General features: G+C 52.8%; 1 protein-coding gene across 1 annotated transcript; it reads right to left on the bottom strand.

Annotated features, from left to right (window-relative positions):
* RTN4RL2 (reticulon 4 receptor like 2) lies at window positions 1-21,914 on the bottom strand. Its single transcript, XM_064288039.1, has 3 exons — window positions 21,588-21,914; window positions 15,471-15,952; window positions 1-1,718 (listed from the first exon to the last, which is right to left on the bottom strand). Exons 1-3 carry the CDS (start codon window positions 21,616-21,618, stop codon window positions 969-971), a joined length of 1,263 nt encoding a protein of 420 aa, XP_064144109.1. The 5' UTR covers window positions 21,619-21,914; the 3' UTR covers window positions 1-968.
* Window positions 21,915-22,337: the final 423 nt, after the last annotated feature.

Below are 22,337 nucleotides of genomic sequence, written 5' to 3' on the forward strand. Positions count from 1 at the left end.
CCTCAGCATCTTGTCCTGGGGGATGGCAGCACACGAGCCCCAGCCAACAGGAACCTCTTGGATGGCATGGGTTGTTGTTAGTCACCTTTGAGTCGATTCACACTTATGGAGACCCCATGTATGCAGAGTAAAACTCCTTTTAAGGCTGTGACCTTTCAGAAGCAGATTGCCAGGCCTCACTTCCAAGGAACCTCTGGTTGGGTTTGAACTGCCAACTTTTCAGTTAGTAGTCCAGTGCTTAACCATCTGTGCCACCCAGGGACTCTGATGGCATGAGAGGGCTCCCATTTCTCTAACCCTTTTTAGCCCTGAAACCCTTAGAGTTCTAAACCTATGCCCCACTTTCGAGGTCCTAAGCCAACAAATCTTACAGAAAGAGAAAATAATAGAATTTTTTAATAAATTTTTATCCCCAAACAATTGTTTTTGCTCTTCACCACAGAGGGGCCATGGCGGAGAGGAAAGTTCTCTCCAGGCTCCCTAAAAAGTGTCCAGGGTAGACTTAGGAGAAAAGTATTCCTCCAGTGTTTGGGAGGTTGAGGGGAATTAGGATGAGCAGGGCTCAAGGGTCAGCCTGGCCTTGACTGAGGCATCCCGCCAGATGGCTCCTGAGTGGGGCTTCCTTCTGGGGCTTTCCGAAGGCCCCGCGGTGGAGGATGCTCTGCAGACAAAACCCCTCAGTCTGCTGCGGGCCTCGGGAGAGGAGTCAGCGGCTCCCCAGGGCGCCTTCAAGTGGGGAATAGTCAACGGCCAGAGTTGGGGAAGAAAAGACCGGAGCCGCCAAGACACGTCCTCCTGTGGCTGCCATCAATCAGGGCAGCTCAAGAGACAGGAAGAGGCGGCCTGGTCCCAGGATAGGAGAGGACCTGGGAGGCGAACTGAAGACAGCAAGGCCAGGGGCGCAGACTGGGGCCAGGGCCCCAGCTCCGGGGACCCGCCACCTGGGCTCTTCAGTCTTAGCAACGCAGTCAGAGGTGATGGGGCGCCAAGAGCAGGAGGCAAAGCAGAGGGGTGGGAAGCCCCGCCGCGAGCGCAGGGCCGCGGGAGTCCGGCGCCGCCTGGCAGGCCGCGCCAGGGCACGTCTGCTCTCCCCGCTGGTCCTCGCCTCCGTAGCCCCCCCAGTAGTCGTCCTCCGTGGGCGCGTCTCCGCCCTGGCGCCCCCGCGAGTCCTCGGCGGGCAGGTCTCGGTAGAGGGTGGAAGGGTCGGCGGGGGGCGCCCCGGCCTCGGCCACCCCGTACAGGTGGTTGGAGGAGCTGTTGCCGCGGGCGCGGCTGCCCGGCCGCGTGGGCACTGCCGGCGGGCAGGCCTGGAAGTCGGCCTCGCGGAGGGAGCGCAGGTCGCGGCCCTGGCGCTCCGGCGGCGTGGCGCACGTCACGTCGGAGCTGGACACGCGCGCGCGCTGGAACCAGGCCCAGAGCGGACGCGCGCGGCAGTCGCACGCCCAGGGGTTGGCGTTGAGTCGCAGAAACTCCAGTGAGGGCAGGTCGGCGAGCGCCTCGCCGGGCAGCGAGGCCAGACTGTTGTTGAACAGGTAGAGGATAGTGAGGCGGCTGAGGCCGCGGAAGGCCGCGCGGTGCACGCCCTGCAGCCGGTTCCCGTGCAGCAGCAGCCGGTCCAGGCTGCCCAGGCCGCGGAACACGTGCTCCGTGAGCAGCCGCAGGCGATTCCCGTGGAGGAAGAGGTGGCTCAGGTTGGCCAGGTCCGCGAACAGGTCATCCTGTGGAGAGAGGGAAGGGCGTAGAAGAGAGTGGTCCTGAGGACCCCACCCTGCCTCGTCTCTCAGGGGCTGGGTGAAGGGGGAGGAAGGGAAGCACTGCGACAGAGTCGACTTGGTTTCACCTTTTGATTCATAGTCCTGGGTTCGAAACCTGCCTACTCTAACCTACTCGCTGTGGGAAAAGCCATATAGTTGAGGTCAGTGGTTCTCAAACTTTAGAAGCATCAGAATCCCCTGGAGAGCTTTTTAAAATGAAGATTCCTGAACCTGCCCCCAGAGCTTGTGATTCAGCAAAGTCTGGGGTGGCTCTTGAGAATCTGCCTGTCTTTACAAGTACCCAGGTAATGCTGGGAGTGGTGGGGAAACCACACTTTCAGGACTACTGGTTTCCTTCAGAAACCCTGTTGGCTTAGTGTTAACCAAGAGGTCGGCAGTTCCAATATGCCAGGCGTTCCTTGGAAACTCTATGGGGCAGTTCTACTCTGTCATATAGAATTGCATATGAGTCGGAATCGAACTCGACGGCAGTGGGTTTGGATTTTTTTGGTTTGGTTTCCTTCAGCATGCCTACTGGGGAGCCAGACATCCCGAGTTCAAATCCCAGCTCCATCAATAATTGACTCTGTCATCTTGGCAAGTCACTTAGTATCTGTGACTGACTCTCCTCATCTGTAAAATGTAGAGATTAAATGAAGCCACATGTTTATGGTGTTTAGAACAAAGTTTCTATGTGGTAAGCATTCTGTGAGTTAACCATTATTGTTAACCTCTTAGCACGTTTCCTCATTTATAAAACGGGTATAAAATGAGTATACCTACCTCATGAGTTTGTCCTGAGGATTAAAGAAGACAATTCACATAAAGATTATTTGGTGAAGTGCTGGGCAAGTGCCTGTCACACATGGATCTATCCGGTGATTAAACCCACCGGCTCTGGCACCAGAGACCCAGGTTCAAATCCAGCTTGCCTTCTTCCTACATGTGTTACCTTGAGCAAGTTATTTAACCTCAGGGAGCCTTGGTTTCCTCAGTATGTACCATGAGGATAACAGTGCCCCTTCCCCCTGCGAGCTGAGTGAAGGTTACATGGAGCAGTGCTGTGAGGGGCCAAGTACAGTACCTGATGGGTGCATGGTTGGCCATCAATAAATGGTAGTTATTATTACAACTGGAGTCCTAGTGGCATGGTGGTTAAGACCTCGGCTGCTAATCAAAAGGTTGGCAGTCCAAATCCACTAGCCACTCCTTGGAAGCCCTATGGGGCAGTTCTGCTCTGTCCTATAGGGTCACTGTAAGTCGGAATCAACTAAACAGCAATGGATTTTTAAGCATAATATGGAGTCCCTAAAAAAAAAAAAAAAACCAAACCCATTGCCGTCAAATTGATTCTGACTCATAGCCACCGGGATGGTGTAAATCGCTAATGTGCTTGGCTGATAATCAAAAGGCCGGAGGTTTGAGCCCACGCAGAGGTGCCTTGGAAGAAAGGCCTAGTGATCTGCTTCCAAAAACTCAGCCAGTGAAACTCCTATGGAACACAGTTCTACGCTGACACACATGGGGTTGCTTCTAACTCATGGTAAGAATCGATTTGACGGCAATGGGTATTATTACTAGGAGTCCCTGGGTGGTACAAATGGTTAACGCACTTGGCTGCTAACCGAAAGGCTGGAAGTTCGAGTCCACCCAGAGACACCTCGGAAGAAAGGCCTGGTGATCTACTTCCAAAAAAACCAGCCATTGAAAACCCTACGGAAAGCCCATTTTTTAGACAAAGATCAGACAGGCCCATGAAACAAACAATAACACAAGTGAGGAATATGCTTCTTAGTTCAATCGAATATAAGAGACCAAATGGGCAATTCTGACCCAAAAGCGAGACCGGAAGGCAGGAAGGGACAAGAAAACTGGACGAATGGACACGGGGAACCTGGGGTGGAAGGGGGAGAGTGCTGTTCCAACCAATGTCACAAAACAATCTGTGTGTAAAATTTTGAATGAGAAACTAACTTGTGCTCTAAATTTTCACTCCAAACCAAAAAACCCAAACCTGTTGGTGTCGAGTAGATTCCGACTCATAGTGACCCTATAGGACAGAGTAGAACTGCCCCATAGGGTTTCTAAGGAGCGGCTGGTGGATTTGAACTTCCATCCTTTTGATTAGCAGCCGAACTCTTAGCCACTGTGCCACCAGGGCCCCTTTCACCTAAAGCACACACAATTATATACATATATATATATAAAAGAAAAACCTATGGTGTACAGTTCTACTCTGACACCCATATGGTCGCCATGACTTAGAATCAACTTGATAGCAACTGTGTTCTTGTGGGGCTCAGTTAGAATTAGGATCCATCCCTTTTCTGCTAGAGAGGACAGCTCTGGGGACCAAAGGTTCTGCTACTGGGCCCTGGGGGTTATTGCAGCTCCACTTCTGGAGACAGCAGGGGAGGGGAAGGAAGGGCAGAGCTGCCCAGGAGGGCTGCACCACTGCTGCCTTGGAGGGGCTGTCCTTCTTGCCCAGAGTCACCGACTCAGACCATGTTTAATGTTGGAAGGACCTTGGAGCTATGGTTCAGACTTAATGGCGGGGGTGGGGGGGCTGTTATACCTTGTCTGGAGAGGGGGCCTGGACTGTGCATTTTAACCAGTTTACCAGGTTGTGGGCCAGGTTTGGGAGCTAGTGCAGAGGAATTTACCAGCCCAGCCCAGTTTTCACAGTGGAGAGCACTGAGGCCCAGAGAGGTGAAGGGCTTGCCAGAGAGGGGGCCCAGAACCCCAGCCGCCTGACCCCACAGCCCTGAGGCATGCACCTCTTGTACAGGGCACCACTAGGTCAGCAGGTCCCAGGAGGTCTGGTTCTAGGGACAGGAGCACCCTCCTGTTCCCTTGGCTGTGGTCCTTCCTCCCTTCCCTGCCAGGGAAGACGATGCCTCCCACCCCAGGCTCTCAGGTTGGGGGAGGTTATAGACTCCCAGCCCACACCCCCAGCCTCCACTTTCCGCTGGTGCCCCCGTGTGCTTGCCCCCTCCCATCTGGCTTCCACCCTCTCCGCTACAGGAACTAAGCCTGCCAAGAGCCCTCCTCTTGGCCACACTGAAATCCATCCCGGTCCCCCTCGCCCTTCTTGAAGCCTCTGACACTAGTGTTCCCTGTCTCCTGTCAACACCCATTCCTGGCTCAGGTCTTCAGCTGACTCCCTGGACCACCCTGCCCTTGACCTGGCCCAATTTGGCCTACCCAGGAGAGGGCTCTGAATTCCTTCTACTCAGACACACCTGGTCAGAGAGGTTTCTCCTTTTTTATGGGGTGTCAGCAAGAGTGGGACCCACCCAGAGATGTCTGGCCAGAGGAGCAAAATGGGGGCAAGTGGGGGCAGTGGTAATGGGCACTTTGGGCCCTTCAGGAGGTCAGGGAGGGAAGAGCTAATTTGGGAACCCCAGGGGATTCTGATGCCTTTGACCGACAGCCCCATTTTGCGGGCCACAGAATTTCCCGATTCCACTGTCCTCTCCTCCCCATTTGTTCTCCGCAGAAGTCCTGCCCTTTTCTTCTCTGAGCCTCAGCCTTGGGGTCCACCACCCACCGCCAAGCTGTTGCCAAATCCACTTCCTCAGCCGTATCGCTGTAATCCGGTCTTTCCTCTCTCCACCCTCCACCTTAAACCCGTTCTCTGTGCATTAATAAGCTCTTGACTTTCACAGCCCTCGCCCTCCCCCCCACTTCCTCATCACCCCCTCCCTCTAGGCTGAGAGCGACTGCTAAAGTCATCCTCTTCGATTTCACAAACCACATCTCCCTCGCCTCCCCCGGGCTGGGTTCACAGCTTTCTGCATCCATTTGGAATCTCACAGAAGCATCCATCCCTGCCCCCCTTCCTGGACAGCATCCTGTTTTTAACCTTGCCTCCCTCCAACCTCCTGCTTCTGACAGTAATGGGATCAGCTGCTGGGCTGTGTGACCTTGGGCAGTTCCAGGTACCTCTCTGGGCCTCAGCTTGTTTCATCTGTGAAACAAGGGACTTGGGATCGTTAATCTTTAAGATCCCACTCTCATCTGATATTTATGAGTTGGCCAGCCTTGGAATGTACCTCATTCATTCAGTGAAGCTGAACTGAGTGTCTGCTCTGTGCCAGGCACCCCCGCTCACAGAGCTTACCCGTCTACGCCAAGTTTCGCCGTCATCACCAGCGTCAGCACCATGAAGCCTGTGACTTACTGAACTCTCACTGTGTGCCAAGGTCCTGCCACACAGGTCCCATGTCGTAACTTAGTCATCACAACCCTATTACACCCCCACCGTTGCCGTCTAGTCAATTCCAACTCATATCAGTTGACCCTAAAGGACAGAGTAGAGGTGGTTAAGAGCTACGGTTACTTACCAAAGGTCGGCAGTTCGAATCCAACAGCTGCTCCTTGGGAACCCTATGGGGTGGTTCTACACTGTCCTATAGGGTCGCTGTGAGTCGGAACTGACTTGATGACAATGGGTTTCGTTGTTTTTTGAATCTTTATGGGAGCTGACTGCCACATCTTTCTCCCGTGGAGTGGGCTTTTGGGTTCAAACCGCTGACCTTTCAGTTAGCAGGCGAGTGCTTAATCTCTGTACCATCATAGTTCCTACAACCCTATTAAACCAAAACCAAACCAAGCCCGTTGCTGTCGAGTTGATTCCAACTCATAGTGACCCTATAGGACAGAGTAGAACTGCCCCATAATGTTTCCAATGAGCACCTGGTGGATTTGAATTGCTGACCTTTTGGTTAACAACAGCCTGAGCTCTTAACCACTGCCCCACAACTTTATTAAAAACACCCAAAACCCTACTGCTGTCAAGTTGATTCCGTCTTATAGTGATCCTATAGGACAGAGTGGAACTGCTCCATAGGGTTTCTAAGGAGCAGCAGGTGGATTCAAACTGCTGACCTTTTGGTTAGCAGCCAAACGCTTAATGACTGTGCCACCAGGGCTCCACAACCCTATTAAAACCCATTGCCATCGAGTGGATTACGACTCATAGTGACCCTACAGGATAGAGTGAAACTGCCCGATAGGGTACCCAAGGAGCTGCTGATGGATTCAAACTGCTGACCTCTTGGTTAGCAGCCGTAGCTCTTAACCACTACGCCACCAGGGCTCCCCACAACCTTACTAACCAAAACCCAAACCCACTGCTGTTGAGTTGATTCTGACTCATAGCGACCCTATAGGGCAGAGCAGAACTACCCCATAGAGTTTCCAAGGAGCGTCTGGCTGATTCAAACTGCCGACCTCTTGGTTAACAGCCGTAGCATTTAACCACTGCGCCACTGAGGTTTCCACAACTTTACTCCAAACCAAACCAAACCCACTGCCGTCGAGTCGATTCCGACTCATAGCGACCCTATAGGACAGAGTAGAACTGCCCCATAGAGTTTCCAACCTTAGGTGGTAATATTATTAGCTCCATTTCAAAGATTAGGAGAGGGAGGCTCAGAAGAGACAAGTGACTCTTCTAGGGTCCAACAGCTAATATTTGGTGAATGGGGATGTTAACTTCGGGGGCAGGGCCCTGAATAACTGCACTCTGGAGTTAGAAAACAAAACAAAACAAAAAACATTGCTGTCAAGTCAATTCTGACTCACAGCAACCCCATAGGTTACAGAACAGAACTGCTCCATAGGGTTTTCTGGGCTGTTATCTTTACGGAAACAGATCACCAAGCCTTTCTTCCATGGTGCTGCTGGGTGGTATCGAACTACCAACCTTTAGGTTAGTAGTTGAGGGCAAACCGTTTCCACCACCCAGGGACTCTGGAGTCAGGCAGGCTGGGGTTAGCTCTAGGATAGTACTAGCTGAGTGACTTTGCTGAGCTTCAACGTCCTCAGCTGTTAAACGGGAGAGATGATAAACCAGTTACTGCTGAGTTAACTCTGACTCATGGTGACCCTATGTGTGTCAGAGTAGAACTGTGCTCTGTAAGGGTTTCAATGGCTGGTTTTTCTGACAGATTGCCAGGCCTTTCTTCTTAGGCACCTCTGGATGGACTCAAACCTCCAGCCTTTCAGTTAGTAGCCGAGCACGTAAACCAGCTGCACCACTCAGGGACTCTGGGGGACATGATTTGTTGTTAGGCGCCATTGAGGTGGTTCTGACTCATAGCTACCCTGTATACAACAGAATGAAACAATGCCCGGTCCTGCACCATCCTCACAATCTTTGCCAGTGTTTGAGCTCACTGTTGCAGCTACTGTGCCAATCCATCTCGTTGAATGTCTTCCTCTTTTTCACTGACCCTCTGATGTCCTTCTCCAGGAACTGGTCCCTTCTGATAACATGTGCAAAGTACATGAGATGAAGTCTCGCCATCCTCCCTTCTAAGGAGCATTCTGGCTGTACTTCTTCCAAGACAGATTTGCTTGTTCTTCTGGTAGTTCATGGTATATTCAATATTCTTCACCAACACCATAATTCAAAGGCATCAATTGTTCTTTGGTCTTCCTTATTCATTGTCCAGCTTTCACATGCATATGAGGTGATTGAAAATACCATGGCTTGGGTCAGGTGCAATTTGGTCCTCAAAGTGACGCATTTGCTTCTCAACAGTGTAAAGAGGTCTTTTGCAGCAGATTTGCCCAGTGCAATGTGTTGTTTGATTTCTTGACTGCTGCTTCCATGGGTGTTATTGTGGATCCAAAATGAATACGAAATCCTTGACAACATCAGTAGTTTCTCTGTTTATCATTATGTTGCTTATTCGTCCAGTTGTGAGGACTTTTATGTTGAGGTGTAATCCATACTGAAGGCTGTGGTCTCTGATCTTCATTAGTAAGTGCTTCAGGTCCTCTTCATTTTCAGCAAGCAAGGCTGTGTCATCTGCATTACACAGGTTTTAATGAGTCTTCCTCCAGTCCTGATGACCCGTTCTTCATATAATCCAGCTTCTCGGATTATTTGCAAAGCATACAAACTGAATAAATATGGTGAAAGGATAAAACCCTGACACACACCTTTCCTGATTTTAAACCATGCAGTATCCCCTTGTTCTGTTCAAATGACTGCCTCTTGGTCTATGTACAGGTTCCTCACAAGCACAATTAAGTGTTCTGGAATTCCCGTTCTTCTCAACATTATTCGTAATTTGTTATGATCCACACAGTCGAATGCCTTTGCATAGTCAATAAAACAGTTAAATATCTTTCTGGAATTCTCTGCCTTCAGCCAAGATCTATCTGACATCAGCAATGATATCCTTATCATTCCATGTCCTCTTCTGAATCCAGCTTGAATTTCCAGCAGTTCTTTGTGGAGGTACTGCCACAACCGTTTTTGAATGATCTTCAGCAAAATTTTACTTACAAGTGATATTAATGATATTGTTCGATAATTTCCGCATTCTGTTGGATCACCTTTTCTTTGGAATGGGCACAAATATGGATCTCTTCCAGTCAGTTGGTTGGCCAGGCAACTGTCTTCCAAATTTCTTGGCATAGACGAGAGAGTGCTTCCAGCGTTGCATTTGTCTGTTGAAACATCTCAACTGGTGTTTCGTAAATTCCTGGAGACTTGTTGACTCGAGGGCACTGGGTTTGGGTGGGGTGTTTTTCGCCAGTGCCTTCAGTGCAGCATGGATTTCTTTCTTCAGTACCATCAGTTCTTGATCATATGCTGCCTCCTGAAATGGCTGAACATTGAGCAGTTCTTTTTAGTACAGTGACTGTGTATATTCCTTCCATCTTCTTTTGATGCTTCCTGCATCATTCAGGGTTTTGCCCATAGGATCCTTCTATATTGCAAGTCAGGGATTGAATTTTTTCTTCAGTTCTTTCAGTTTGAGAGATGCTGAGCATGTTTTTCCCTTTTGGTTTTCTAACTCCAGATCTTTGCACATTTCTATATAATACTTTGTCTTCTCGAGCTGCCCTTTGAAATCTTCTGTTCAGCTGTTTTACTTAATCATTTCTTCCTTTTGCTTTAGCTACTTGACGTTCAAGAGCAAGTTTCAGAGTCTCTTCTGATATCCACTTTGGTCTTTTCTTTCTTTCCTGTCTTCTTAATGACCTTTTGCTTTCTTCATGTATGATGTCCTTGATATCATCCCACAGCTTGTCTGGTCTTGGGTCATTAGTGGTCAATATGTCAAAGCTCTAGAAATGGTCTCTATAGGTGGGATATCCTCAAGGTCTGTTTTAGTCATCTAGTGCTGCCATAACAGAAATACCACAAGTGGATGGCTTTTTAACAAAGAGAAATTTATTTCCGCACAGTGAAGTAGGCTAAAAGTCCAAATTCAAGGTGTCAGCTCCAGGAGAAGGCTTTCTCTCTCTGTCAGCTCTGGAGGAAAGTCCTTGTCCTCAATCTTCCCATGGTCGAGGAGCTTCTCAGGTGCAAGGACCCTGGGTCCAAGGACACGCTTTGCCCCTGGTGCTGCTTTCTTGGTGGTATGAGGTCCCCAACTCTCTGCTTGTTTCCCTTTCCTTTTTATCTCTTGAGAGATAAAAGGTGGGGCAGGCCACACCCCAGGGAAAGTCCCTTTACCTTGGATCAGGGAGGTGACTTGGGTAAGGGTGGTGTTGCAATCCCACCCTAATGCTTTTAACATAAAATTACAATCACAAAATGGAGGACAACCAGGGAATACTGGGAATCACAGCCTAACCAAGTTGATACACACATTTTTGGGGCGACATAATTCAATCCATGACAAGGTCATACTTTGGCTCTTATTGACTAGTTACCATTAATGATAAAAAAACAAAAACCCAGTGCCGTGGAGATAGTTAGCATTAATTGGGAGCTTACTCTAAACCAGAGATTAGGCTGAGCTCTCTCAAGCAGTATCCCTTTAATGCTCACAACAAACTCCTGAGGTACAGGTCATTTTACAGATAGGTCTGTTGAGACTCAGAGTGGTTAAGTCACTTGCCTAAAGCCACAAAGCAAATAGGAGGTGGGGTTGGGATTCAGACTCAGGTCTGCCTAGAGTGCAAAGACTGCTCTTAAGCACCATGCAGTCTGCTATAATGATTAAAAGAGAAGATGGGTGTCTTTGTCACCCGTCTTCACTCAAGTCAGAAATCGGCTCTGTGAGAGCAGGGCTACTATTTTTGCTTACCCTTGAATACCGGGAACAGAGAACACTGCCTGGCGTGCAGTAGGCACTCAGTAAGTATCTGCTGATGAGTGATCTTATCTCACAAAGTGCCTGGCATACAGCAGAGTCTGTGAGAACCCCTATTGCACCCATTTCCATTCCTCTCTTAGACACCCTGACAGGCTGCGGTCCTCTGGCCTCCTGCAAAGCTCCCCTCAGGGGCAGGTCCGGCTCCATCTCGGGTCACACCTGCACCCCGTGCATATCACACCAGCCCACATGTTCCCTCACCTGCCTGTGGCCTCTCCCAGCCTAGTTCCACCAGGCAGTTCACAGGCAGAACTGTGTTTCTTTCTTCTCTATAAAGGGCCAGGTGTGAAGATGCTTCCTTCCCACAAGCCATTCATGCTAGGGGCGTGCTGAAGAACCACTTCCCATTCCAGAAAGCCCCAACACCCACCCAAGGTCTGCTTTGCCCAGGCCTGTCCTGACCCCAGGCCCTGACTGCTGTTCTTAGCCAGTGTCGATGGGGGATTGAGTTACAGTAATGTGATTTATTCAGCACTGGGCTATGTGCTTTATATACACTAACTCATTTATTCTTTACAGTCATCCTTTGAGGATGGTTATTATTTTTATTATTGCCAGTTTACAGATGAGGGTTCAGAGAAAGGAAGCAACTTCCCTGAAGCTAAATAATTAGAAAAGAGCAGAGCAAGGATTCAAACTTAGGCCCTCTGACGCCAGAGTCTTCATTGTGAACAACTAATATATATATATTGATAAGGAGGTTGGAGTCTCAGAACTAGTAGTACTACTAGTACTAACGATACCTACGTACCACTACCAACTGTCGTGGAGTTGACTCTGACTTATGGCGACCCCATGTGTATCAGAGTAGAACTGTGCTGCATAGGGTTTTTGGTGGCAGAATTTTTGGAAGTAGATTGCCAGGCCTTTCTTCCAAGGTGCCTCTGGCTGGGCTTGAACCTCCAGCCTTTCAGTGTGGTAAACGCCTTACATTCTAATCCTCACAAAACTTCTTAGGTAAGTATTGTTATTCAGTACTATTATTCTTGAGGAAATGGAGATCAAAAGAGGTTAAGTAACTTTTCCAAAGTCATATAGGAGCCAGGATATAGCCCTAGGTCTGGCAGACTCCGAAGTATATGCTGTTAAAAATGAGCCTACTGTGTAGCTCCTCCAAGGACCCTTCTCCGCCCAGACAGCTCTGTGTATGAAAATGGCCTTGAATGCAGTCAGACCATGCAGGCTTAAGTACCAGCTCTTGCTGGCTGTGTGGCGTCGGGCAGGTTCCTGGACCTCGGACCCTCCAATTCCTGGGTCAAACGAGGATAAACCAAAAACCCAAACCCAGTGCCGTCGAGCCGATTCCGACTCATAGAGACCCTATAGGACAGAGTAGAACTGCCCCACAGAGTTTCCAAAGAGCGCCTGGTGGATTTGAACTGCTGACCCTTTGGTTAGCAGCTGTAGCACTTAACCACTATGCCACCAGGGTTTCCCAAACGGGTATAGTTTGTGAGGTTCATCGTGATGGTGAGAACACATAAGCTCCCAGTCACACGCATAGTGGTTTAAGAGACTTATATGTAAAGGCTGTTATATCTCTACAGGAGCCCTGGTGGCGCAAGTGGTAAAGAGCTTGGCTGCTGACCAAAAGGTCAGCAGTTTGAATTCACCAGCTGCTCATTGGAAACTCTATGGGGCAGTTCTACTCTGTCCTATAGGGTCTCTATGAGTTGGAATCGACTCGACGGCACTGGGTTTGGGGCAGTTCTACTCTGTGTTATAAGGTTGTTATGCATTGGAATCGACTCCACAGCAATGAGGTTTTTTTTTTTTTTAAATCTCTACAAGGTCTTTGGGACCCCAGCCTCAGTTTCTCCATCAGTAAGAAGGATGAAAACAATCTCCTGAATTAAAAAAAAAAAAAAACGGTTGCTGTCGGGTCAATTCTGACTCATGGCCTACCCCATGTGTGTCAGGGTGGAACTGTGCTCCGCAGGGGGTTTTCTATGGCTGGTTTTTCAGAAGGAGATCACCAAGCTCTTCTTCTGAGGTGCCTCTGGGTGGATTCAAATCTCCAACCTTGCGGTTAGCAGCAAGCATGTTAACCCTGTGCACCACCCTGGGACTCCAATCTCCTGACAGCATTGCGGAAATGCGATGAGAGGCATGAGTGCACTTTGTAAACTGTGCAGTGCTGGGCAAATTCAGCAAAAGAAAAGGAAGCAGGGTTCTGGAGAAACCCCCCCCGCCATAGCCTCAGTAGAATCCTTGAAGTTGACCCCAGTCTCTACGATGAGCCACTTCACAGAAGAACCTGTTCTCAGGACACTGATACCAATGTTAAATGAGGTTTGTTTTTTAAATAGCATTTTAACAAGCATTTACATAGTGCTTACTTATGCCAAGCACTATTCTAAGTGCTTTACAAATTATTTATGTGTTTAATCCTTATGAGATCTCTAGGACATAGGTCCTATTGCTACCCTTGGTTTTACAGATGGGAAAACTGAGGCCAGGGGGGTTAAAAAATGTCACATGCTTGCAAATGGCAGAGTTGATAGCCTGTCGAGTGCTCAGCATGGTGCATGACACACAGTGTGTCCACTAAGTCATAGTGGCTGCTATTATTATTATGCAATAATGGTAACATAACATTTTTTCCAACCAACTATGTATTTACTTCTTGTCTGTCTCCCCCCCGCCCCCCACATGGCTGTTGAGTCAATTCCAACTCATGGCGATCCCATGTGTTACAGAGTAGAACTGCTCTGTAGGGCTTGCTTGGCTGTGATCTTTACAGAAGCAGATCGCCAGGCCTTTCTTCCACAGCACCACTGGGTGGGTTCGATCCGCCAGCCTTTTGGTTAGTTGTCGAGCACAAACCATTGGTGCCACCCAGGAACCTCGTCTGTCTCCCCACTATCATGGTATCTTTATGAAGGCAGGGATTGGTGTCTGTTTCGTCGGCTATTGTATTCTCACAGCACCTAGCACATAGTGGGTGCTCAATATTATGCCTGTTAAATTATGGTTGCTGTTGTTATTATCAGTACCATCATCAGTACTGACCTGTTTTTGAGACCAGCAGGTTGGTGACTGTCAGGCACCAACCCAGGGTAGGGAGGAGTAAGCTCCTTCCAGATTTATGTGGGGAGCTGGAGATTTTGGCTGCCCTCGCCCCCTCCCAGCTGGAGGCTGTGTAGCCGAGGGAGGGTTTTCTCTAAGAGCCGTTTGGAGGATATGTTATGGCTTCCTGGGGAAATGGAATGGCAGGACCTGACTGTCAAACAGTCAGCATAACAACAACAATAAACAATAATTAGATCAATAATAAAGATAAATAACAATTACTATTATTCCTTCCGTTTTCAGGGCATCCATTTTCCATCTGCTCAACAGCTTTGTCCTTACTTTTTTCCTTCTTCCCTTGTGCTGAAATGAAGGGCTTGAGGGACAGGACTCTAAGAAGGTGGGTTTTCCCTCTGTCCCAATGCCCAGGTTGTTGAAGAGAGGCTGAGTCTTCTAGGGGACACCACTGCTAGTGGTTTTGCCCTTTTGCTCTGCTTTCCTGTGCTGTGGGAGGACGCGGGGCGGGGCGGGGCGGGGCGGGGGTGAGAGCAGCCACAGGCCTTTTGGTGCCTGGGGAAAGGCAGAGTCCCCTGAAGGCAAACCAGGGCAGGTAAGGAGAGATCACAGAAAGAGACACACACAGACACCCAGACAGACATGGGGGTGTGTGCGGAGTGGGTGTGTGAAGGGAGACAGACAGAAGAGGCAGAAGAAGACAGATGGGGGAAGCAAGTCAGTGAGAGAAGCAGAGAGGGACCAAAAGGGACAGACAGACAGACTGGCAGAGGGAAACAGGTGAGGGGAAAGTTAGTGACAGAGAGACAGAACCAAAACCAAATCCGCTGCCATTAAGTCAATTCTGACTCGTCGCGACCCCGTGTGTTACAGAGTAGAACTGCCCTCTACAGGTTTTCAATGGCTGGTCCCTGGGTAGCGCAAATGGTTAAGTGCTCAACTACTAGCTGAAAAGTTGGTGGTTAGAGCCCATACAGAGATGCCTCAGAAGACAGGCCTGGTGATCTGCTTCCCAAAGGTCACAGCCTTGAAAACCCTATGGAGGAGTTTTCAGCATATGTGGGGTCGCCATGAGTGGGAACTGACTCGATGGCAACTAACAACAACAATCTTTATGGAAGCGGATCACCAGGTCTTTCTTCCAGGGCACCTCTGAGTGGGTCTGAAGTGCTAACCTTTTGGTTAGTAGTTGAGCACAAACCATTGAGATAGGCAGAACCAAAAAAAACAAACTTGTTGCTGTTGAGTCGATTCCGACTTATAGTAGAACTGCCTCGAGAGTTTCCAGGGAGCGCCTGGTGGATTCGAACTGCTGACCTTTTGGTTAGCAGCCGTAGCTTTTAACCACTACGCCACCAGGGTTTCTGAGATTGGCAGAGAAGGACGCAAACAGGACAGAGGAAGACAGACAGGATAGACAAAAGTGAGACAGAGAGAAACTTAGAAAAAGGGCAGGGAAATAGAAGATGCTGAGGCAGGAAGGCGGGGAGGGGACACACTGGGATGAGAGTGGGAGCAGAGACGCCAGGAGAGAGAAGACTGTGGCGTGAAGCGGGCTCACCTGGAGGTGGAGCAGGCTGTTCTCCTGGAGGTAGAGGTACTGCAGGCTGACCAGGCCGCGGAAGATGTTGCCAGGCAGGCTACTGAGCTGGCAGCGGTACAGATGTAGGGACTGCAGCCGCTCCAGGCCCTGGAAGGTGTCGGGCTCCAGAGAGCGCAGATGCCGGTTGTCACCCAGGTCCAGCTCCTCCAGCGCCTGCAGGTGGCGGAAGGTGCCCGGGTAGATGGTGGAGAGGTTGTTGGAGAAGAGCCACAGGGTGAGCAGGTTGGGCCCGAAGGTGCCAGGCCGCAGCGTGCGGATGAGGTTGTTCTGTAGGAAGAGTCGCTGGGTGCTGGGCGGCAGGAACAGCGGCACCGAGGAGAAGTTGTTGGCCTGGCAGCTGACAGTGGGCGGGGACGAGTAGCAGGTACAGAGCATAGGGCAGCTGGGAGCTGCGGGGGGCAGGGCCAGGAGCATCAGCAGGAGGCAGGCTGAGGCAGGACCTGTGGGGAGAGTGGCGGGGCTATGCTGGGCGGGCTGCCAGGGTGGGGGTGCCAGCCACCCAGGGCCTGCCCACTCACTAAAGGCTAGAGCCCTGGTGCTAGGTACGTCGGGGTGGTGGAGGGCCTCTGGGTGCTACCTCAGAGTCCCCAGAGGCCCTGGCCACTTTTACTTTTGAGAGTCCTGGTATATGAAAAAACAGAGACATCCCAAGAGGATGTTATAAAAGGCACTGTGATGTGTTTAAAGTTGTCTGACAGTGACCAGCTTCTTTCCATCCCGTCTATTTCCACTGCTGTGTGCTTGACCGTGTTTGGAGTCAGGCCTTCTCAAACTTGGTAGTGACAGTTTGGCCGGACAGTTCTTTGTTGGGTGGGGGGAGTCACATGTAGGATGTTAAGTAGCATCCCTGACTGATTAGATGCCAGCAGCACACAGCCGTGACAAACAGATGTCTCCAGACATTGTTGGCTGTCCCCTGGGGGTAAAATGGCCCCAGGTGAGACTCACTGAAACCAACTTGAGAGCCTTTGTGAAGCTAAGGTTGGAGCAAAATGGCCTCTGGCTACCCTGAGGACCGGCCTCACCTGGTGCCCAAAGCCCTCCTCCCTCCCTTCCTGTGGCTTTCCCCCATGTGGGGAGGGCCCTTAGGGACCAGGGGTCAGTGGTTCCCTAAGTGGGGTTCTCCCTACCTGCAACCACCTGGGGTCCCGGAGAGAATGCATCTTCCTTGGCCCACCCCTTAGTCCTTCACTTTTACAGCCCAGGCTCTTCTCACACAAAGTCACTGAAACATTTTTTTTTTTTTTCAAAGTAATTTCTGAGGGTGGGATATAGTCCAACTTCTTGTGATACGGATGGAGAAGTAAGCCCAGTGTGGGCAAAGGGCCTGGGGACTAAAGGTTTTTATCTTGGCCCTGGTGTTCCTGTGCTATAGCAGTGGGGTGCAGGCCCCTCAGCCATCCCTGTCCCCCTGCTCTGACTGCAGCTGCTAAAGTTCTGGATCAAAATGAGCTTGACCTCCACCCCTTGTCATCATTTCCACTTGGCTCCTGGGATATTCTTCCTGGGATGCCCCCAAAGCCAGACTGAGCACCTTCACTTGACTGAGCACCTTCACACTGACTGAGCACCTTCTGCTTGAGGCAATGTGCGAGGCCTTCAAGGGCAGAGGGGAGGGGACCCGGTCCTTGGTCCCAAGGGTCCTGGGGCTCCCTGGTTCAGAGGCCCTGGAGACTGAGGGTGTTTTTAGGCGTGAGCCCTCCGAGGCTGTGAATGGCACCTGCCGGGCGGTTGTCGTGTGTGCGATGTCTCGCGCTCCTGAGGTTGGGTGCGTGAATGCACGCATGTATATGTGATTTTGGGTGATGGTGTGAGCCAGGTGCTCACTACTTGAAGTGCTCCTGAGCCAGCTGTGCATGATGGCACCAATGGGCCAGGTGTGGCGGTGACATCACAGATGCTCCAGTGGCCTCCTCCTGTACCGGCACTGGGTGGGAGACCCCAAGCCGCAGGTGGTGGTGCTCTGGGGTGCCCTCCTTCCCGCCTGCGCCCCGTGAACATCCCCGCCCTGCCGGAACTGCACTGGTGTGTGCGAGTGTGTGCATGCGAGCGTGTGCTGGCTGTCCTCCGCGTGTGTGTGAGTGCCGGGCCCCGTGCGTGTGTAGGCTGGGTGTGATGTAATACTCAGTGACACAGAGGCTGCTGTTCCATTCGTTCACACCACCTCCGCGTTTCTCGGCCCTTCTCACCCCTCCCCCGTGCGGCGTTTCACGATTACTTTCTCCTCCCGAGTTTTTCCGAGCCACGTGGGGTGGAGGAGCATGTCTCTCACCCCTCAACCAAACTAGGCAGGGGTGGGTGAGGGAGCGTGGTGGGGAACCCGAGGTAGGTTTCATGGTGGATGAGGTTTGCGGCTTAGAGATGGAGATTTCAGAATTGGAAAGGTCCTCCAGGTTCATCTGGTTCAACCCTGTGTTCTAACGAGGTGAAAGCTGGGGCCCAGAGAGGGCAAGCGACTTGCCCAAGGTCACACAACAAATTAGTGGCAGGACAAGGGCCAGGAAGGAGGCTCCTGATACCCAGCCAGGGCACTTCCGTTCCTGTCAGAGTCACCCTCTCAGCTCCGCTTCCCCAAGGACTTGACACCAGAGGAAGCCAAATCCTTCTCTGATCCCTTAATCCTACCCCATATCCACAAGCTCACAAGAGTATGCTTTCGTTCCGATGGCCGCCAGCCCTCCCTCCATTGGGAGGATTATGGAGGAGCTCTCCCTCAGCCCTCAGGGCTGCCAGCTCCCCTGGAGAGACAGAGAAGGAACGGTACCTGCAATCCCAGAGGGCCCCAGAGTGAGTACCAGTCCCCTGGCTCCTGGTCTCTCCAGCCTTGAGGGCAAGGTTGGCAAGAGTTGGCAAGGGCCCCCACGTATCCCTCTTACCCATAACCCCCTGTCCCCCGCTTGACCTGATTAGGCTCGTTCTCCCCTCTTGTCCCTATGCCCCTCCCTCTTATCCCAGCACCCCCATCACAGCCTATCTTCCCCAACCTGGGGTGGTGTTCTCTGCAGGCTCTTGGAAGAGGGACCCTGAGTGGGGGCCCCCCGCCATGGCAGCTGCTGCGTAACGGTGACTCTGTTGCCATTTCTGGCCCTCTCCGCCGCCGTGCAAACCAGCTGTAACCCAAGGAGCCTCATCCATAATTCAGGCTGCGGCTCTCACTGGAGGCGAGGAGGAGGGGAAGGTGGTGGACTCTGGATTTCTCAGCCCCCAAGCCCAGCTCCAGCACTCCTGGGCAGTAGCAGGCTGGTGAGCTGCACCTTTCTCTCCCTTCCGGCCCTTCCATCCCTGCTGGGTGGGTGCCCTTCTCCTTCCGGCCACAGTCCCCTCCCTACCCCCTGCTTCTATATCTCTTTGCCACCACTCCTCTCCTCCAGGCCTCTGCCTTCTCTCTCCAAGGACTGCTGCTCCACTCTTGGCCCCTGTGCTGTGAATTCCCAGTGGAGACTGGGGCAAGAGCCTTGTGTCTGGGACTGAACCCTCTGTGGCCATCTAAAGCAAACCTCTCATTTTACAGAGCCATTCATTGAGGCCTGGAGAAGGGAAAGGCCAGTTTCTGAGTAAGCAGCCCAGGCCTCCTGACCTCGGATAGCCTGCCTTCAAAATGCTTCTCGGAAGCCTTTATCTCATCCCTCCACTGCCTGGGCAGGGGAAGCCCTTCTAACAGCCACCCCCGCCCACCGTCGCCACTCACCCCATCTTCTTTCTCTCCTCTTTTTGTTTCCCCCTAAAGTCAGCTGGTGATGGCTTGGCCTGAAGGAGTGTAGAGCAGGAAAGGGAGGGCACCATCCATTATTAAGCACCTACTGTGTGCTGGGTGGTGTGTTTTTACATGTTAGCCTCTTTACCCAGAGAATAGAACATACCATCACATGACCCCCTGTAAAAGCAACCTTATGGCCCCCAATTTGTAGAGGAGGAAAGGGATGCGCTGGGTTGCCTCAGGTCATCAGCTAGTACAAGGTAGAGCCCAAATCAGAAGGGGCCCCTGTGGCTTTTCTTTGGTATCGTCCCTGGAAACCACCCTGACTGTGAGAGGTGCTGCCTTGAGGGGAAGGGAGGGTGCACAGCGCTGGGTTGGCCACCATGCTGGGTCTGGATGGCTGTTCAGGGTCAAGGCAAGGAAGAGACCCAGGCTCTATGGAGAACTTTCCTCTCCTGAGCTCCAGGTTATGGCTGCTCTAGGGGGTAGTCCGTTTGGGAGTCAAGAGATGACCAGTGTCTAGAAGATCTGGCCAGGGGAGGGAACAGAGAGAGGCCAGGACACGGTCTGGATTCTGAAAGGCTGAGATGTTTAGAGCCAAAAACTATCCATTCCCGGAGGGCCCATGGTCAAGAACCCTGGACTATCAAACCGTAGAGTACCAACGTTCAGAAGCAAAATTCTCACTCCACTGAAGGAAGGGAACTTGAGGAGGAGATAGAGAGACCCATGGTAGAGGGCAGGAGTTGGGGTGCCAGCACACCAGGCAGGGGGGTTGGCCCAGTGACCCCTGGAAAGAGTGCTGACCAGGGGTCAGGCCTCTGGCCCTGGACAGGGTAGCACAGGGCTCCATGCCCAACAGGCAGCTTCAGGGAAGGACTGGGGCCTGCCAGGCAGATGCTGAGGGGGCTGGGCCTGAGGAGGTGGGAGTCAAGGATGGGACGGAGGTGGTGGAGATGTCAGTGACGCAGGGGCCTGGGGAGGCACTGATGCGGGTGATGGAGGTTTAGAGCTGCTGCAAACAGCTTCTCACACCGCCAGAATGTAACACCCCAAAATAAGCAGCCACCGAGGTGGTAGCAGCAGCAGGATCCGACGGGGCCCCGGAGATATAAATGGCAGCACAGAGCCAGCCAGGGTGCCCACCCTTGGAAGCTGCCACCCCCACAGCAATGGTCTCACTCTCTCGCCCTCACAGCTGCCCCCAAGGTCCTGAGCTCAGAGCCACCAGCCTGGCCCACCAGCCACTCCCTGAGAGAAGGGATGGGAAAGGCAGGCACTGTGGGAAGGGAGGGATTTACACGTGGAAGTGGTTACCAGAAGCCTCTTTGTCTCCTCCCTGGGCAGCCCTCACCCCGTCCTGTCTCCCACCCTTTTCTCCTCCTCCCTTCCCTCATCTCCAACCCTCTCCCCACATCCTGATCTACCCACAGCCCCTCTCCCATCTATGGGTCCCTAACCCCAGCCCTTCTCCTCCACCCTCCTCCCTGGTCCTGAGACCCACCTCTATCCACCATCCCAGTCCTTCTCTGGTTTCCCATCTTTCCACTTCTCCATTCCAGTCCCCAGGGTCCTGGTCCTTGTTCTCTCTTCAGTAACCCCCACCTCCGGATTCTGGGGCCCTGTCCCTAGTCTTCTTTCCATCCCTCCCCCTAATCTGGTTTTTCCTTCCCCCTTCCTCACCTCAATCTCACTTCCCTGGCCACCTCCCCCCCATTCACCTTTATTTCTTATTCTCCTTTCCAGCTGCCTCCCTCCTATCTGCTCTCCAACCACTTTCTCCACCACTGACGTACCCTTTCCATCCCCCGCCCTCTGACCCTTTCCCACCCCGCCCCCAATCTCAGGCCCACACCCTTTTCTGCCTATCAATCCGTGGAACACTCCCCTTTCTAGCGCACTCCATCTGTTCTACCAGGGAGGGCCGTTTGGATCCCCTGCTACGCTCCCGACCCTCCCAGTCGGCCCCCTACCCACACCCCTGTCATCCCAGGTGACAGAAAGTGCTGAGGCACCGGGCTCCAGGAGTTGCTGAGTCGGCGCTTCCCTAGCCGGCTCGAGTCCTCCGCGTCCCCCGGAGCACGTGGAGCCGGGACAGCGGAACCTGAGCCTCCCTCCTTCTTCAGACCCTCACGCCTGCCCTTTTCGTCCCCTCTCAGTCACGAGCTCCCAGCGCGGCCCCGCAGGCTCCCTGCCGGACGCCCAGCTCCTGCGAGCAGTCCTGGGGCGGGGGCGGGGGCGGGGCCCGGGCGCTCAGTCGTCCCCCTCCTCAGGCTCCTCTTGCCCCCACACCTGCTCACCCTCGCGCCTGGGGGGAGGGGCCGCCCTGCTCCCGTGCCCTTGGTGCTTCCCACCCTCCGGCCGCCCGGGGTCCCTACCTTGCAGCAGGCGCTGGAGCCAGGGCAGCATCTTGTCTCGCCGCTCGGGGGAGGGGGCGGCGGGGGGAGGGCGCTCCCACTCGCTCCCCGAGCCCGTCAGGTGGACGGCTGGGGCTCCGCGGGGCTCCGGGAGGACCCGGGCGTCCCCGAGCGCTGTGGCCGGGCCGCGGCGCTCTACCCTGCGCCCCCTGGGCGACGGAGCTCGGGAGGAGCCATCGGCCCGGACGGGACGGGGCAGGCGCGACGGGGCGGGGAGGGGAGGGCTCGGGTCAGTGGTCCACGCCGGGTGCCCGCGTCCCCCAGCAACGCGGCCCGCGCGCGAGTCCGTAAGTCCGTCGGTCCGTGCGCCCCGGCCGCTCGCCGAGAGAGTGAGGACCGCGGGGAAGAGCTTCCCAACTACCCCCCTTCTTCCCGCACTCGCTAGCTCCTCCTCCGCTTCCTGGCTGCCGCCTTAACTCTTTCCTGGCCACTAGGACGTGTGAGCGGCTCTCTCGCCCCCTCCATCCTGGCCTCCTCCCCTCCTTGGGGAACCCGGGGGACTGTCTTCGATCGCCTTCGCGGCGCCGCGCCTCTAGAGGAATCCCTTCTTGAGGGGGAGCGGTAATGGAAGGGAACCCCGTGGGCTTGACCTGTTCTCCCCTCCCAACTTTCCGGTAGGAGATGGCCACTCCGGTGGTCATCTTCCACCTCTTCCGCGCCCCCCGCGCCAGTGTTCAGGCTTTCAATGCTTCGCTTCCCCGGGGTACGGGA

This window comes from Loxodonta africana, chromosome 7 (genome assembly GCF_030014295.1).
Source record: "Loxodonta africana isolate mLoxAfr1 chromosome 7, mLoxAfr1.hap2, whole genome shotgun sequence".
Classification (NCBI taxonomy): Eukaryota; Metazoa; Chordata; class Mammalia; order Proboscidea; family Elephantidae; genus Loxodonta; species Loxodonta africana.